Source organism: Alosa alosa, chromosome 3 (assembly GCF_017589495.1).
Source record: "Alosa alosa isolate M-15738 ecotype Scorff River chromosome 3, AALO_Geno_1.1, whole genome shotgun sequence".
Lineage (NCBI taxonomy): Eukaryota > Metazoa > Chordata > Actinopteri > Clupeiformes > Clupeidae > Alosa > Alosa alosa.
In genome coordinates, this window is record NC_063191.1 from 12,216,064 (window position 1) to 12,234,780 (window position 18,717).

At 46.0% G+C, this 18,717-nt stretch overlaps 1 protein-coding gene across 19 annotated transcripts in view; it reads left to right on the forward strand.

The window, feature by feature from the left end:
• Positions 1–536: 536 nt before the first annotated feature.
• The window catches only part of caska (calcium/calmodulin-dependent serine protein kinase a), a 193,516-nt gene continuing 175,335 nt past the window's right edge, over positions 537–18,717 (forward strand). For 15 of the 19 annotated variants that reach the window (XM_048239918.1, XM_048239920.1, XM_048239925.1 and 12 more), the window contains exon 1: positions 537–1,315. In XM_048239918.1, coding sequence (XP_048095875.1) covers positions 1,257–1,315 — 59 coding nt within the window. In that variant the 5' untranslated portion in view covers positions 537–1,256. The remainder of the gene's footprint in view (positions 1,316–18,717) is intronic. The other 4 variants (XM_048239923.1, XM_048239931.1, XM_048239929.1 and 1 more) reach the window with 1 other exon arrangement.

Below are 18,717 nucleotides of genomic sequence, written 5' to 3' on the forward strand. Positions count from 1 at the left end.
AGGCCTATTCATAATTTTTCATCCAGAGTTGTGTTATTTTTATAACCTTTCATATCTTGAAATGTGGACATTAAGAATTAATTATTTCAGTAAACTAGCCCAGCCTACCTCCAATTTTAGTTTTGTGGCCTATTGAGCAGACAACTATTGGACTACTTATTTATGACTGAATGTTTACGGAAGGTGCGCCTGAAATGTGTGGGCTGAAGGCGGTAGGGTCATGGATAGGATTTGAGCGAAAGAAGTCCTTAATCAGCTGATGGGGTTTGAATGACCTACGCGTGCGCTCTGGACTGTCGTAGACACCGCGGATTGGTGTGCGAATGACTTGTGCTCATTGAAAATGAATTAGGAAACTGCTGTTTGAAACGAAAGTCGGCAGCCATTGAGTCCTTCATGTTGGCTCAAGCCGCTGTTTTCGCTTAGGCCGGAAGAGCTTTGAATACGAGCCCTGCGCCGGAGCCATTATGGCGTTGTGCATGCCAGTTTCATAACCTTGAGAGGGAGGAGCTTGGCTTTTCTGGAAGCTGGAACAAGCATAGGAGTGACGGAGGAAAACTAGAGCAACGGTGAATCGGAGATACAGCAAGCCTTTGAGTTCCATTTCTTGCAGCGGAGAAAGGCACCCCACCTGAACCACACGGAAAAGACCAAAATGAGCGCATATACCTAGAGCGTATTTTGGCGTCTCCTTTCATTTACCAAGAGCGTTAATGGGACATCAAACCTTTGTAATGTCCTTATTACAGTAATCACGTTTGCCAGTAAAAACAATTAGATTTTGCTTGTTAGCTAACCAGCTAACTGTACGTCGGTATAACCAGCCAGTTATAGCGGTTGCAGGATTTAGCAACCCTTAGGTAAGGTACGCATAGACTACAATAGCATCGCATGAGCGGTAGTCGCGTAAACTAGTCGTTAATTACGTCTGAATATCAGTTTGTAGGGCTCAGAGCGAAGGATTAGGGAGCCGGGGAAACAAGGAGAAGGTGGGGCCGAAGAGAGTCAAACGGACTAAGCGCTCGCTGGCTGGCTTGGTCCTCATCTGAGGCATTCGCGGACGGTTTGGGAAAAATATTCCGCCCATAGGAATTTTGGAAGCTTTCGGAACGATTGTTCGGAGATACCTTCGTCGCCCACGGGAAGATCAGAAGTTGCAACATCAGACAATTTTTATTGTGGTCGGTGTCTTGCCCTGATACAGCCAACCGTTGTGTTAGGATTTGGGGGAATATTTTCCCCAGTCTTGTTGGACCATGGCCGACGACGACGTTCTCTTTGAAGATGTGTACGAGCTGTGCGAGGTCATTGGAAAGTAAGTGTCATGTTGCTTAATTGTTACAATATTGCTTCTGCGGGGCGATGGTGTGTGGGCTGTAATGAATCCTATATGTGGCTCCGGTGTGGGTAGAACCATGTTGGTTGCCTCCTGTCTTTGCGACGGGCTAGATGTCAGTTTGTCATGGTGTGTTTTCCTCGATGGATAACTCAGCCTTGCATGAAAAACGCTCTCAGTGGTGCAGTGACTGTGAGTCTGTATTGGGAGACAGAAAACTATTGATTGGCGCTCTTCAACCAAGAATCTATTCACACTAATCTGGACAGCCAAACCAAGGTCCATGATGATGGGCGGACATGTGTCACGTTTAAAGGTTTTACAGACTTCTATAACCACACCTGACAATGTACACATTCGCTTTGTCATTTGCCATTTGGTTTAGTCATTAATGCACATTAAAGAGAAGGTCTGTATGAGAGCCTCAGTTGAATTCATCCAGTAGCCTAGTCTAATTTAGCTTCAGAGACCGGGCTTGTAGCCTAGCCTAGCACATAACATTACAGCCCAATGAGGATGTTGAGACCATTTATAGTGGAGTCAGTGTTGGCACTTAAATGCCCTGTGAGAAATTGGGGAAGACTACCGTGACACTAATGAATATTAACCTCTGCTATGGCTCCCATTCCGCTCCATGCTCATTCAGTTGATCAGAATCTAGCTGTGTATTGAGATGTTTCAGTGATAGCCTACCTATGCAATATTCTTCTGTGAACTGTCTCATTATGTTTTTTTTAAGGCGATATGGTAGGATAAGTAAAACATTTTGAGTGGTAGGGGCTCTCCTCTGGACCTCCAGTGTAGATTTTGAATAATATTTAATGAAATTGCTGATTATGTTTTAACTCTGTCAGACTTTGGCCACTGAAGCATCATTTTGTTGCAAGTATTCAGGGGTTAAATTGGGCCGGGGCTGTCCAGGGCTCAGCCCTGGCACATAAGCCTAAAATGTGTCTGGTGCTGAGCCCCTGCGCATACTTAGCAGGGGGCAGTCATTCTTGCATGCACTCTTCGGCAATAGGCTATGCTTTTTTTGTTTTTTGTTTTCGCATTTTGTTTTGTTTTGCCGTACAGAACATATTGAGTCGAGAACTTGCGAACATTTGAAGTTTCACTGGTTTTTCTTTTTTTCTGTCAGTGGGTTGAAGCTACGTTAGCCGCTTGTCAGATGGCAGAGTGAGGGTGAATGTGGAAAATGGTCAGAAACAGTCAATAACAAAATAGATCTTAAATTCATATTCTCCTTAAACATTGTTTCGATTATAGACTATTAAGTGACAAACATAAGTGTTGCATTAAGATAGTTGATGCTTTTGTTCAAATTGGATAAGCAAGGCAGAACATATTGAAATCAAGCATATTGTGGTTTGAGAAGAAATATCAGAGCAACTCGGTTTACTTTGGCTAGGTAATGTGAGCCATTTTTATAGCTATATCATTAATGGTAAATGTGTTGGCTTCATACAAGAACAAGGCCTCATTTAATTTACTCAAAATGTATTAGGCCTCAGTTGCCAATGTTACTTAGATATGCTGATATATGCTCGTAAATCTAAGTTCGAAGTTTCAGAAGTACAGTTTACATAGCACTAATGACCACTAAACTACAGGGAGAGGACTTCAAAAGTAGACCTCCATGAAGAAAATATTGTATAGGCCTATGATAGAAATATACTCCCTATCCCCCAGTTTGGACAGCTCTGCCAACAAATCCCAATTTAACCTCTGTATTTAACTGTATGGTGTTCAAAGATGTCATCTACCAGTTCTGTGACTTTTTGATGCCAGCCTTGTGACAGAGGGTTGTGTTCATTCTTGTCTCGGCTAGCCCTAAGGGCTTTGAGAAATCCCACGGAAAACAAAACCGTTTCCCACAACTACTCTGTGTGTCACAGCAGCTGTTACAACCTGCATGGAGAAACAGCCAAGTGCACCTGTGTGTGTGTGTGTGTGTGTGTGTGTGTGTGTGTGTGTGTGTGTGTATGTGTGTGCAAAGGTAAACACTCTCACTGTAACTAACAACCTCCACATGCCTGTGGCCTTTTTACATGCACAAGGTGACAGGAATTTAAGGCTACAGTATGTCACAGTAGTCCAGACTCTGTGTCTTCCGTTGTTGCTGACTGGAGCTGTCACAGTACCAGGGAAGGTCACGGGGACCTTGTTTTAAGCCAAAGTTCCACTTTAATTTGGTCAGAGATTAGCAGGGCAACGCTGCATGAAAACAAAAGCAAAACAAACTAAATGGGACTAATCCTTATTTAGGATCTTTTATGGAAATATACCCTCACGTGTGTAGATTATGGAGGGCTAAATTAAGAACATCTTTGCTCCGGGACCACTGGGGGAAAGGGGAGGAGGGGAGGAGAGGGAGAGCATCTTTTTTGACTAGTGGCTCTGCATGTTTTAATCAGCATGGACCGGGGTCTCGGCGGATTGGCGCAGAATTTAATCTGGCCTTTGGAGAACACAGAGGCCTCACTGACACACACACACACACACACACACACACACACATACACACAACACGCTGCTGACACAAATCCTGTTTGTCTGCGTGTGGCATGGCCCCCATCTGAATCAGAGTGATCCCCTCGCTCTAGTGCAGCATCCACCCCGAGGCGTCTTTGCTGGTGTGATGAGGAGGAGAGAGAGAGGGAGAGGAGGAGCTAGAGGAGCACTTGGAGGAGGAGGAAAGGCTCCATTAACCTCCTCAATGCAGAGACCCACACTCTTCCTCTAGGCTATACTCTCTCTTAAACTGAGGCCCTGTTAAGGATGGGGGACTGTGTGTGTGTCTGTGTGTGTGTCTGTGTGTGTGTGTGTGTGTGTGTGTGTTCTTGCACGCGCATGGTTACCGCCAACTGCTACAGGGCAGGGGGTTTGGGATTATCCCAGTTCTGGCGTGACGGGCAGATTTGTGCCTCGCATCTCGTCTCTTCTGTTTTGGAACTTCTCCCCAGTCCAGTTTCCTCAGAGCCCTGTGGACTAGCCATGTCTCACAGCAGCTAGTACAGTACAGACACACACCCCCCTTGCACACATATGCACCCCCCCCCCCATCGCCATCTCACTACCTGGGTTACTTTTTTGGATTTTGAATTTTTCTCCATCTATGTTTTTATCTAAATGTAATGTGTAATATCTGTGTGGAAGGAAGCCAGCTAGTCTGCATAATTGCTTGTTATCATGTTCTGAGTGTGACTTGTCAGTGAGCGTTATTAAGGGCTGTTTCTTTAAACAGTATCCATCATGTTGCTCAAAGATGTCATGCAATTTCTGCCTGTCGGCATCTTAGAGTGACAATTGGAGATCAACAAAATCAATTCAGTTTCAGGTGGATTCGGAGAAATAGCCCACAAGTGAGAATTTCAGTGGGGTTGAAGGAAAAGCAATTAGTGGGTGCCTGAGGGAGAAATGTCATCTGATGAATGTGTAGAGTTGCTGTGCACCACAACATGTGTGTTTGTAGTATGCAAAATCTCTTCTGAGATGATTGTGTGTGTGTGTGTGTGTGTGTGTGTGCACGGACACGTGTTTGTTTGTCTATGTAATATGTAGTAAATGTGTGTATGGGTGTGTCTGGTTGTGTGTAGACTGTGTGCGCACGTGTTTTTGTCTGCATGTAGTAAATGTGTGTGTGTGTGTGTGTGTGTGTGTATGTCTGAGTGTGTGTGCAGCCTTGTGAGTGTCTGCTGTGCACAGAGGGACAGATGTTTTAAATGACCAGGACGTGGTTGTGTACTGTAATAAAAAACTGGGAGGACTTACTGCCAATGACAGATGGCATCTCTGTGGAGATAGATTTTTTGTAGTGTGTGCATGATTTTTTCTGTGTGTGTGTGTGCGCCCGCATGTGACACAGATGTGTGACGTGACTAAATAGCAACACAGAAGCCATTCCATCTCAGTCAAGCATCCATTTTTTTTTATCCACATTTTTAAAACGGAGAACTGTTTGTGTTTGGATTGGATTGTAATTGGGTCTTGCATGTCCACGCCCGGTGGTGTGTCATTCCAAGCTGTTTTGTTGCAGTAATTCACCAGTGACCCTTCAAGTGATGGGATTATGATCATGTCCATAGCAGCCTTGGACTGTGCCGTGTAAATCTGTGCTGTTTGGGCCAAGCCATTATCAGCAGCACAGACCCAGTCTGAAGGCTTGCCAAACACTGGAGTTGTTTTTTTTTTTCATGTCTTCATCAATTTCAGTATTGGCAGGATGTCAGTGCAAAAGAAATTAAATATAGTCAGATAGTGAAATGAATGAGGAGACGGTGTATTGTTAGGGATGTACTAAATTATTGCTAACAAGAGTAATATATAGATGAAGAACAAGGGTTAGAAATGTGTGCAACACTCACTGTGGTTGAGCCACTGTATGGGGCAGACATTTTCATTAAAAGTGCATAAAATACCCATCATTGTAAAAACGTCAAAGCAGATGAATGTCTTCTTTATTTGGTTCTGTGACCCCCGGTGTCTAGTCGGTGCCGAGATGGAATGAAGTGACCTATGGCAGACCATGAGAAAACACCTTCACACACTCACACACTCACACACTCACACACTCACACACACACACACACACACGTACACACGTCACACTTATTAGTACAAAAATCTGTCGATCTCCAGGTTTTATGGCTGTCTTTTGTTGGGCAGGAAAAATGACGGCATCTAACTGACGTGGCCAGGCGCTGCCTCGGGCTCTCCGTACTGCGGTCCCTTTATTTTGGACTCCTGCTCCCATTGGGCCCACAGGCGACTGACCTCTATTTATGTGTTATTTTGTGCATCTCTGCTGCTGAGGACATTATGATAATGAAGAGAGAATCGGTGGCGGCCATATTGTAATTTGTCCCCCCGGGGTCTCATAAAGGGAGTGTGTGTGGCTAACTGCTGTTAGCTTGCACCAGTGGTGAACTGGTGTTTGCTAATTGTGTTTGTGTGAGTGTGTGTACATGTGTGTGTGTGTGTGTGTGTGTGTGTTGTACAAGCCCATCATCATGTTGCTTTGTTCCTTTTCCTTCTTAAAGCATGATGAGGGTAATGAGGTCAGTGGAAGTGTGTGTCAGTAGCAGTTGTGTGATTGAGTCGGGAAGACCGTAACCCACATGAGTGGAGGAGCTACTGCTGTCTCCCTCCCTCCCCTCCTCTCTGTCTCCTCTCCTCCTCTTCTCCTCTCCCTCCCTCCCTCTCTCCTCTCCGTCTTCTCCTCTCCAATCCTCCCCTCCCCTCCTCTCCTCTCCGTCTTCTCCTCTCCCATCCTCCCCTCCCCTCCTCTCCTCTCCGTCTTCTCCTCTCTCCCTCCCTCCCCTCCTCTCCTCTCCGTCTTCTCCTCTCCCATCCTCCCTCCCTCCCTCCTCTCTGTCTTCTCTCCTCTCTTCTCCTCTCCTCTTTCTTCCTCCCCTCCTCTCCTCTTCTCCTCTCCTCTTTCTTCCTCCCCTCCCTTTTCCTACTCTCCTCCTCCCTTCTTCTCCTCTCCTCTCCTCTCCTATTCTCTCCCCCCTCCTCCATCTCTTCCCCTCCTGTCTCTCCTCTCCTCTCTTCTCTGTTCCTCTCCTATCTCTAGTCTGTGCACTACTCTCCCCAGCCATGGGCTCTAGGAGATGGGAAGTGACGGGATCCACTGATCCTGCCACGTGATTGTGCTCTGGGCTTCCTAATTGACAGATGTCATGACATACACTTCAGGCGCCATGTTGTTCATGGGCAAATACTTTCTCTGTTGTGATCAGAGAACACAATGATCACTCCCCACCATAAAAAGATACACATTGAACTGTTGTAAGTGGTGGATATAAAACCTTGTTGCTCTTAAAGAGAATTTAGAGACTGGATGATGAGACTGCGGTTGATTGTTGGCCCATGCCCTGCAGGTGGTTTCTTTTTTTCTTGTTTCATTTTTAATGTGCAGCTGAAGGGTGTACTGAAACCAAAACAAAACAAAACAAAAAAATGTTTCGAAATTTCAAATGATGAAATTTCAAGAAAACCACCCTAGTAAGTTTAAGAGCATGTGCTTAATTCATAAGGATGTGTGAGAATTTCATCATCATGTCTGGAATGTATTTTTAATTCTGAGCCCAGACTAGAATGAACACCAATCCTTGTAAATCTGAAGCTGGTGGCAGGTGAAGGATTTAATGTGATCCACCACAAAGTTGCACTAAAACCCCATTAACCTAACCTAACCTGTCAGTGTCAGAGTTGAATAGGATGAGCCAGGCTTGGAGGGTGTGGGTGTGGGTGTGTGGATGTGTGTGTGTGTGTGGGTGTGCACCGCTTTGGTCTTACCCCAGGCGGTGCGTAACCAGTGGAGGCTCCATGGAGATGTGAAAACGTACTGAAATTGTACTTTTTGTTCCACACAATTACACAAAGACGACAGCGTAGGATCCGCAGCACTGATCAAATATTTATTCATCTCATTTCGGTGATGAAACAGCCTGGCCTGCCCCCTCTCTTTCTTTCTTTCTCTCTCTCTCTCTCTCTCTTTCTCTCTCTCTCTCTCTTTCCCTCTATCTATCTCACTCACTCACTCCTTTTCTCTTTCTCTCCAAACACTGTAGCAAATGTTCCACTCATATTTAACCAAATGCAGGTCTCTGGCAGGAGAAGGATAACAAGAAACCCGTAACACAAAAAAAAAGATCTCAATTTCCAATTGTGTGTAGTGGAAACAAATCTTTAAACTCTGGGTTATGCTTACCCACTCCAAGAAGCGAGGCATAGACGCGAGAACAGAATATAGAAACCATATGCAGGATATTGAAATAAAAAAAAAACTGCCGGGTGTAGGGGTTACTCTGTGTACAGAAAGAAAGCAAGAGAGTAAAAGCCCACCTAATGCTCCAAAGCATTGAGATATTGGAGACTGGAAATACATTTGATCATGATATTTGATATGTGATCTCTGATATGATTTGATTGATATTTAGTAAATGACTCTTTGTCTGAAAACTGAATCCAAATGGAATATACTCAAACCCCTGTGCAGTTGTGAATCTAAAATATTGTGGCAAAAAATATCACAATTATCCTCATGTGGCGAGCTTTGACTTTCCACTCCTATGCCCCTAGCATAGAGGAAAGCACCTTTTGGTCCTTTTCGTTTAGTCTATGGCTCCTCTGGGGTGCTATTTTTTGTCTTTGAAGAGGCAGTTCGACCTGTCGGCCGGTATCTCTGTTTAAGCATGGATGCTGAGGCACCTGTGTGCGGTGGCGGCCCTTTTCAGGTCACCAGCCCCGCTGCTTGGTTGACGACACAGGCAGGCACTGGTTGATTGCTTCTGTGGAATGAACAGAATGCTAAAATGCTCCTTTTCACCGCAAAAAGAGAGACCCGAGCTTGCTTGGCCATTATTCTGCTCTCCTCTGAAGTGCCTGATGCGATAATATTGTAATTTAAAGAGGAGAGATTACATAAGAGGAGAGGAGAAATGTTTCTCTCAGAATAGGCATGGGAAGTATGAAAAGGTGTTTAGACTTTTTGTAAGTCATTTATTACTGTGTCCATGGGGTACTTTAATAAAAAAAAACATATTGCAATGAGAGAACCAAGAGTATGGCTTTTGTCTTTAGCCCTGCCCCACCCCTGGATATGAATTGTAAGTCTAAAGCTTTTTTTAAAACTGATCATAGAGATTTTCAGAGCTTGGTTGGGCCATAACCTTAACTGTAGTCTGCACTCACATGCAGATGTACATCCATCTTCAACCTCTAGGGGCTTGCTCAGAAGCCCCTGACTAAATTCTCTTTCTACCTTGCTCACCAGACTGGGGTTCACGAGGAAAAGTCGGGGAGCTGAATTAATCGGGCCGGCTTTGCTAGTTATTTTGATGTAGCTCCTCAGAGTGGACCAGCCTCTGGAGTCGTAGTAAAAAGGCAGCAGTAGCCTGCGCCTGTGCTGCTCTCGCCTTTTGTTCTGCAGGAGTATGATCAAAACAACAGGCTTGTTTCCTTGAAATTACTTTTGACCTGCTTCTTTTGATCTGTTTTTTTTTTTTTTTTTTTTTGTCTTCTTTGAGTGAACTTTTTTTAAAAGGGGGTGGAAAAAAAGTACTTTTTTTTCCCCCTACAAGAGGAGCAAGCTATCGTGTCAGACCTTTCAAAGCGAATCAAGTGCGATCAGTGAGGCACACTTTGTAGTTGCTTATGTGCCGTGTTAGTTTGCTGCTGTTCTGCCTCTGCATGGGTCACCGGGAGATTCAATGTGTAGAGCCTCGCCTAGCAGATTAATGGAATTCTCACAAATTGCTGAAAGAGTCATTCAGTCCCCTTTAGTCGGTCAGGAGTCTGCCATCAGCCGGATGGAAACGTGTGCACGTGCTCTGTGGAACTCGATTGTTCTCCTCCCCTCCGTAATCTCGTGATCAGCAGTATCAGGATGGGATTTTCATGCGGTAAGACACAAGGGCTGGCGGCTGGCAAACAGGCCCGCTCTCCCTTCTGAGGTCTGGGTTTTATGACCGCCTGCACCACTGTCCCTTCAGGACGGTGTGACTCTTTCAAGGATAGCCTCGCTGGGACGTCACGCCTGCGACTTTTTCTCACCTAGGGACGTGCGTAAAGTGTTATACAACTATGGTGGACAAAGACTGCACTCATAGGCTTTCTAACAAAAGGTTAGAAAGTGTCAGTATCACTCAGCAGCAGGTCCTGGGCCACCTCAGAAGACCGAGGCCTAGGAAAGAACCAGAGCACACAAATCATTTTAGCAGACTGTAATGGTGCTAGTAGTGACTAACGTTTCGACACAACAGTGTCTTCATCAGAGTCCCAGTATCAATCAGTATCACTCCTCATATTTTGCTTTCACGATGTAGATTGATTGATTTTTTTTTAATACAATTTTAAAACCTCCTACAGACATTAAGCCAGATTCCCCCTGCATGCATGTGTGTACAGACAAACACACCCTGTCCCCTCACACTGCGTGGTCAACTCAGTGCTATCAGGAAAAAAAAAGGGAAGCTGCTGAGGTAGCCTGTGGTATATCTGGATCTTTCCCTACCTCCCTCGTCCTCCTCCCCCCTCATGCTTTTTCTTTCTTCTATATTTCTCCGCTCACGGTGGGCCTGGGAGTCGAAGTCATTTCCTCTCCCGCTGCCAAAGTACACTACAACCTGCTTGTAAAGGCCAGATTGAAGCGGGGCTGTATTTCCTAGGTAACTACTTCCCGTCCATTTTAGCAATGCAGCGATGCACAGCTGAAGTACCCTTAGCCTTGACCTGGAAAAATATTTGTTTTGCTTTGGGGCGGGAAGGAGTATTTTGTCATGGGTGGGAATGGTGGCTGAAAGCGTTGGCGTTCCCATTTGTTCCAGGGGAAGTGAAAAGCATGCCCAGTGTGTTATCATGGAAAAGAAGCCAAGCAATAACTGGAAAGAATGCCACTATGGCTGTTCTTGAAAACATCCCATTGATGTCCCCAAGCCTTTCTGCACTAGTAAGCCAGTGCATCGCTGTCAAAACTGCCTTTTTTTCCTCCTTCCCTGACCTTTTTATATGTTGACTTGACTGATTATTTGTTCTCACTGAATATTCAGTTGGGAACAGATCAAGCTATTCCAGTGAGTCAGAATGCCCAGATGGTAAACAATGATGATGATTTATTGGGAAACTAATAAGTTAGAAAACAGACAGCAGATGGTCTGTGAACTTAATTTAAAAACAAAATATTCATTTGAAACTTGTTTTTTAAAGAGGGGTATGGGATAATCATCAGTTAATTGTTGTTGAACTCCAGAGATGGTTTGTGTGCATGCAGACGCTCTCTCATCTTACAATGCAAAGCACCGACCTGTGCTGGACAAGGGCAGTCACAATTTATTACTTATTTATAATATTTGTTTTAAATGTATTACTGGTAATTAAAAATAAGTTGTTATTAATTGATTTGTCATGAAGTATCATTAGCCTCTGTCTCTGTCTGTGTGCTTGACCGCATTGCTGGAGGACACTCAGAGCCTGGATTGAGTAGTAGATGCAGCTGGATTATCTGACCAGTTTGTTGTTGTGGTGGTCAAGCTCCGAGGAGTGTGGTTCAAACCGAAACTGAAGCAGCCAACTTGTAGCTTGCCTCTGAGGTCTGTACCTCTGATGTTTTTGCTGAAAATCTAGGCCTATGTGCTTCTCAGGAAATAGTTTCACAGGGTAATTATTTTACTGACTGATAATATTCAAATAACAAAGTTCCACTGCCCCCCACCCCCATTTCTGATTTATGCCATTGACAGACTGGAGGTCATCAGGTGAGGTCATTTTGTGGGGCAGCCGTGGCCTACTGGTTAGCACTTCGGACTTGTAACCGGAGGGTTGCCATTTTGAACCTCGACCAGTAGGCACGGCTGAAGTCCCCTTGAGCAAGGCACCTAACCCCTCACTGCTCCCCGAGTGCCGCTGTTGTTGCGGCAGCTCACTGTGCTGAGTGTGTTTCACTAATTCACGAATTGGGATAAATGCAGAGACTAAATTTTCCTCACGGGATCAAAAGAGTATATATACTTACTTATACTGACCCACATTTTAAGATTAATACTTGGTTTAATTTTTGTTATATAAAGAATATTTCACCACACAGTTTTACATTTTTGTGTGATAAAAGATGGCTTTTGTCATTAAATGTGCATTTCTGATGATTTTGTAGGATACAGGTAAATAATCTTGTATAAGGTATATCTCATGCCATACCTGTTCATATACACAAGGCAAAAATATCACTAAATATACTGCCATTAATCAAGTGGACCCCTTTTCAGTCTCCTAATGTCTCTGCAACCTTTTTTAAAAATTTGGACCATGTTATTCTGCCCCACTTGGATTGATGACAACTCGCCCGAGTGCTGCATCTCGCTCCAGTGTCCACGGCCGTAAGGGCTTACATCATTGGGCAAGTGCTGCTGCTATGCTCATCACCGAAGCCTCTGTTGTTACACAAGCATCTTATTTTTGGGTTTATTTTGTCTGATTCACCGCATGCTTGCCGAGGCTCTTGCTTGGTCTGTTTAGCCTTTCTGAAATGAGTTGAAGTAGGCCAGGATGTATTTGTGGTTATGGTTATGGTATTTAGCAGACGCTTTTGTCCAAAGCAACATACAAATAACAATGCAATAGTTAAATTTAACAGTAAACAATTAAAAAAGTTGGTAAGACTTCACCAAGGAGAACAACAATAATGTATTTATTTAATGCACTGTTTGTGTGTTTGGTTTCTGTGGACCATGTACTGGAGATAAATAAGAATAGTGTATGTTAGCCTCTACATATGCTTTGTGGAAGTATATATGCTAGTAGGTTACAACATTGAACACGGAAGTACCACATGTTCTTGGAAATCTATATGTGTGGAAATGCTGAACTGAAATGTCTGGGCTGGAAACTATTGATCGTGGCAGGATTAGGAAGGAAAGGACAGAAGGTGATGCAAACTCCATCTTAAGGGTGTTGCACATGTATGTCCAACCTCTCTCGGGGATACTCTCAGTAAGTGTGTCAGATGTCACATTCCTGTGTGTGTGTGTGTGTGGACAGGATGTGATGGGGATAACTCAGCTGTTCCTGAAGTGTTCTGTGAGAATAGCTGGCCTTTACCCTAGTGACCTCACTGTGATCTTGGGGGAACCTTGGGGAGACATTAAGATCTTCCTCTATAAGTTGTATCTGATGGGGAACTTGACTGGTCTGGTTCCGTCCCAGCCACGGCTCTGTTCTTTTATCTCCGCAGGGAGGCCGTAGTGTCGGGACTGTCAAGGTCGCATCGCATGTTCAGTTTCCTGCTAACATAAGGGCATACAACAAGTACTTGCCTTAAAATCCCACTAAAGCTACCACATGCAAGGCTTGCTACTCCAGCAAGCATTAGCCACAGATTTGAAAACAAGCTCTCTGCTCCACCTTCCCTCTGATCTCATTTGGTTCGGCCTTCACCACAAATGACCCGACTTGAGTTTCGAATGGCTGAAGCTTATTGGGCCGTTCTAAGAGCGTGTTTGTTAATTGGTTTGGAGGAACCATTATGCACCTGTAAAAGCATTGCTCTAATGGTAGTTTTCAAAATACAGCCCCTTCTTGTGAAGAGGTTATGTTGGAGCTGTGTCCTACCTTTACTTCTGTGTGTGTGTGTGTGTGTGTGTGTGTGTCTGAGTGAGAGAGTGTGTAGTTAGAGGCAGCCACACAACTCATCAGGCTTTATTGTGTTTACCCGGCCCCCAGAAAATGTGCATCTTTAAAGTCATCCGAGTCACTCACACGGCTCGCATTCCTCCAGTAGTGGCGGCTCTGTTTGAGGGAGCCGCAATCACCAGCACTGACCTCACCCACCGCTGCCGAGCGTAAATCAGTTGCTATGGAGCGGCTCTGTGCAACCCCCGAGATTTTTGTGTCTGCGGCACTCAGAGAACTGGGCACAGAGGAGGATATTTTACACTGTATAATCATTCAGTCTCTCCACCATTACCCACCATCCCACACACACGCACGCCTCCGGTGTAATGTTTAAATCACACACGTGTCTTAACGACCTTGACTCGAATGTGAGTGGAATGTGGCACCTGGCTCTCGACTGCAGGGCCTGTTTACGCAGACGAGTGTGGTGGCTAGCTGACGTTTTTCTCGGCGCGGACTCTTTCTCTTTTTTTTTTTTCTGAGAGCCAATCTGCGGCGAAATCGCCCGGGCCCCTAACCGCCTCTGGAAGCCAACTGAGACAGTTGATCGGGGGGGGACCAAGCGTTTAAAAAGAAATACAAAGATGTGTAGCCGAAATGTGTCGTGTGGGAGGGCAGATAGCGGCTGCAAATTGAGCTGCGGAAAGCAAGGATATTGGCAGGCGGCTCTCTCCCTTACTGTAAAATGAGAGTGCAGTAGTCTCGGCTTTTATGCCCGTGCTGTTCACTCAATTAATGACCTCACCAAGTCCCCAAAATGCTTAATCTCAGAAGACTGTGTGTGTGTGTGTGTGTGTGTTGGATTTATTGTTTTGCATTTTCCTCATTCTCTCACATTTCCCCCCCTCGCTCTAGCCTCCTTATTTATTTATTGAGAGGGGTAAAAACGCAGACCCAAAGAAATCTCTTTATATCCACTTCACAAGAGTGAAGCAGAACAGAATTGTTTAGAGCTGATCCCGCAGGGTCTTGCGCTTCCTGTCTGGAATAGCGACTCCTGAGGAGAAACGAAGAGAGCTGGGTGAGGGAGGGAGGGAGGGAGGGAGAGATGGAGGGAGGGGAAAGAGGAGAAAAAGAGAGCGGGAAATAATCTCTCGCCCGCACCGCTATCAGCAGCATCGGCCGCTCCAGCGCAGATTCGGCGCGGCCTCACGGCTCAACAGCTGGGTGCCGAACGTGGATGTGCGAGAGCTCTGACTGGATTTAACGCACGCGTGAGAGAGTTTCACTCCCAGTGATTGAGCTCTTTTTTTCTTCACTCCTCCCCCCCCTCTCTCTCTCTCTCTCTCTCTCTCTCTCTCTCTCTCTCTCTCTCTCTCTCTCTCTCTCTTTCTCTCTTTTCATTCTCGCTCTCTCTTTGCTCTGAAGCAAGCGCTCATCTTTCCGAAAAAGAGAAACTTATTTCATTGTTAATCTGGAAGGTTTCTCAAGGGGCTTTTCAGAAACAGCTGGAGCTGACGACTCTGTTTCTCGGTCTGGCTGATTGAAGCTGTGGCGCCGAAATAACAAATAATGAATCAGAGAAGTCGTTGTTTTGCTTCACTCTCTCTGGTTTTGTTGCTCTTCTCCTGACAACTGGAACATGTGGAGGAGAGAATCAGAGAGCCCCTTTGATGTGGCTCGTCAAAACGGTGTCTAAAGCGTCGCTTTCACACACTCCACTCTGGATGACATTAGAGAATGAGCTGCAGTGTGTTGTGATTGTTTGTCCCTCATCTCTCTCTCTCTCTCTCTCTCTCTCTCTCTCTCTCTCTTCCTCACACGTGCCTTCTGCATGCATGATTTGAAAGGCTTTCTTGTGCCTGCGAGCCTCTGGAAACGTGTCACAATTATGTATTAGTGTGTTTGCTTTAATGTAAATATTATTACCGCGCGGTCCATCTTATTCATTCACGCGGGCAGCGGAATTTCTTCAGCTGTGACGTCGGCCTTGGGTGAGTGTGTGGCAAGTCTTGGTTTCTCTCTTGACTAACGAAACGGGAGGAAGAGAGAGAGAGAGAGAGAGGAGAAAAGAGAGAGAGAGAGAGAGATGGATAAAGGCTAGGTTTTGCTCACTAGCTATTCAGGTGTAAGCTTGTCTCTTTGGGACCACCCAGACCGCAGATCAGCGCTTTGCCTTCTCCACCTGGTCTCAGTGCTCCAGCTCTCCTCTCCATCGCTCCCTGTATCCCTTCTTCACAGCTCTCCTCTCTCCATACTCCCTGTATCCCTTCTTCACAGCTCTCCTCTCTCCATACTCCCTGTATCCCTTCTTCACAGCTCTCCTCTTTCCATACTCCCTGTATCCCTTCTTCACAGCTCTCCTCTCTCCATACTCCCTGTATCCCTTCTTCACAGCCTCCGTCCATGTTATGTCCCTCTCACGTGTCCACACTGCAGGACTGCTGCCCTGATCCCCTTTCCCCCATCACCATCCTCTCTTGTCGTTCATTTTCTCCTCCTTCCTGACTCGCTCTGTCATTCCCTTGGTCTAATCCTCCCCCTTTCCTCACCTTCTGTTTTCGCTACCTCCTCCTCCTCCTCCTCCTCCTCCTCCTCTTTCACTGGCTGCCCTCTCTCTCTCCGTTCCCCTGGTGAGTGTGGTGCCGAGCACGGGGGCTTGTCTTCCGGTTGATTGCGGATGGCGTGAGTGTGCTGGCTGTGTGTGTGTGTGTGTGTGTGTGTGTGTGTGTGTGTGTGTGTGTGTGTGTGTGTGGCTGAGGCAGACCCATGACAAGGCCTACAGGGAGGAGGGGGTGAGATTCTGTGCAAATACACACATACTCTCCCGCTCTGTCTCACACACACACACACACACACACACACACACACACACACACATGCTTGCTAGCACTCTTCCTCTCCTTTTCTCTCCCTGTCTTACACGCACACGCGCACACACACACACACACACACTCTTTTGTGCGAACCACAGCATAACTCTGGCATTTGGCAGGCCTCAGACCACACTCTCCACATTGGCGGACTCTTCTCTCTCTCTCTCTCTCTCTCTCTTTCTCTCCCTCCCTCCCCTCTTATGTTTTGTTCCACTCTCTGCAACGCTGGACACAGCAGGTACTGATGGATGCACCAAAACAAGCTTGCCTTTGTGTGTATCGTCATATTGTGTGTGTGTGTGTGTGTTTGTGTTGTAGCTCTGTGAGTTCACAGCGCCTCTTCCTACCAGAGCTCATCTTAAAAACCTCCAAACACACGACTCCCCCGAGAGGCCCGATGTCTGGCTAACCACCGCCGCTGTCATAGCAGCACACGCGATGTCACCCGTCCAGTGCAGCACAGTCCCAGTGCCTCATCATGGCTGCGCTCTGGCGCTCGCACGGCCTGGTCCTCCTAATCGCGTCCTGTTCTGTCCACACCACAGGCATTTGAGGCTTCCCACCGCGAGAACCACACAGCAAGGCATGCTAGGTTCAGGGGGGGGGTTGGTGGGAGGACAGTCTAGGCCTTGGGCTGACCGGGGGCCCTGTGTGTGTGTGTGTGTGTGTGTGTGTGTGTGTGTGTGTGTGTGTGTGGCGGGGGTAGTTTGGGAGAGAGAGGGTCTCTTGTTGTCAGCAGAACAGTGGGTCAGTGCACACATACAGCGGTGTGAGGGCGTTGTGTTGGAGAGCTACGCTAATTGTTGTCAGGTGTGTGTAGGAGCTAGCTGCTCCAGGGTTACTTTCTGTTTTTGGGGCATTCTTCCTCTCTAACCTCTCTCTCTCTCTCTCTCTCTCTCTCTCTCTCTCTCTGTCCATTCTTCTACTCCTTTTCTATCTTTCTCTCACTCTTACCCTCCTCCCCCCACACACACACACATTCTTTCTCCTACTCACTGTGTCCCTGTCTGTAATCCAGATCACACTGATTTAATGGTGGTTGTGGAAAATGACCAAGTCCTCATTCTCTAGTTAGGCGGCTCTCAAATATCTCAACTGTTAATCATGCTGGACGACCACAGCACCACTTGGGACAAAGGGAACTCACTGTCCCCGGGCTTTGGATGTCTTACACTGGGATGAGACAAACAGTTTGCTACTTATGTCTGAAAATTACTCAAGTTGAGAAAAAGAAACCGGATCCTGCTGCAGTAGTACCAAAGATCCTTGATTACTTTGCTTTAACCCTCTCTGGTAGTACCTATTGATATTGCTGTAGAGCAGTGTTTCTCAAACTTTTTCAGACTTTTTCAGACAAAAAAATAACCTCACGGACCACCTAGATTAAAAAAACAACAACAGTAGACCTATTTCAACAGTATATTGCACAATAGGCCTACTCACTGGACAACCTTCCTTATTGTCTTTGCACTGCTTATTGCAGCAGATTCAAACGATTTAAACTGGCGTAGCTTACATGTGCAGTGTTGGTTCAATATTGCAAACAACTCATCTATATTGTATTTTACCACGTCTGCTCGCGGACTTCTTGGGATAGCTTGCGGACCACCAGTGGTCCCCGGACCACACTTTGAGAAACACTGCTGTAGAGGTATGTAATATAGGCCAGGATTTTACTACAAGTCCCAGAATACACTTTGACACCCCCTTCTGAACCCCTTTTTCCTGCTGGTGAAACGTATCCGGCATAAATAAGTAATGCTGAAAGCTCGCTGTGTACTCCAGCGTGGCACAGGAACACTGAGATGATGTCGCACTCCATGCAGGAGACGCCTGTAGTGTCATGCTGACTCTGATTGCACCACTGATTTAGTCATAAAGAACAAGTTGTCTTCGCTATCAGATGCTCCTGGAAAACAGGTTGGGCTTTCCAAAAGAAGCATTATCCAAATGGGGACAAGAAGAAGAGGATACGGAAGGGGGAGAGAGAGGATGGGGGTGCTGGTGTGGGTTGGGGAGGCAGGGGGGAAGCCCTGAAGGCCATCTAGGCAACACATGTGCACTTGTTAATGTGGAGAGGAACTTAAAATGTAAGTGTCAGTTCGCAAATGTAGTAATTAAAGTTGTAGGTCTTGGCAGTGATTCACTTGGTGAGTGTGTGTGTGTGTGTGAGAGAGAGAGAGTGTGAGAGAGAGAGAGTGTGTGACCGAGATAGAGCATGTCTCTGCAGGCTGTGTGTAACACAGACCTTCCGGCTCCTTCTCAGTGACTACTTATTTCATCCTTCCATCTTCGCTTTGGAAAACACACACTCCCACATTCCTGCAAAACCTATGTGTGTGTGTCTGACACACACACACACAGTCTTGCCATGGACCACAAGAGAGGGAGAAG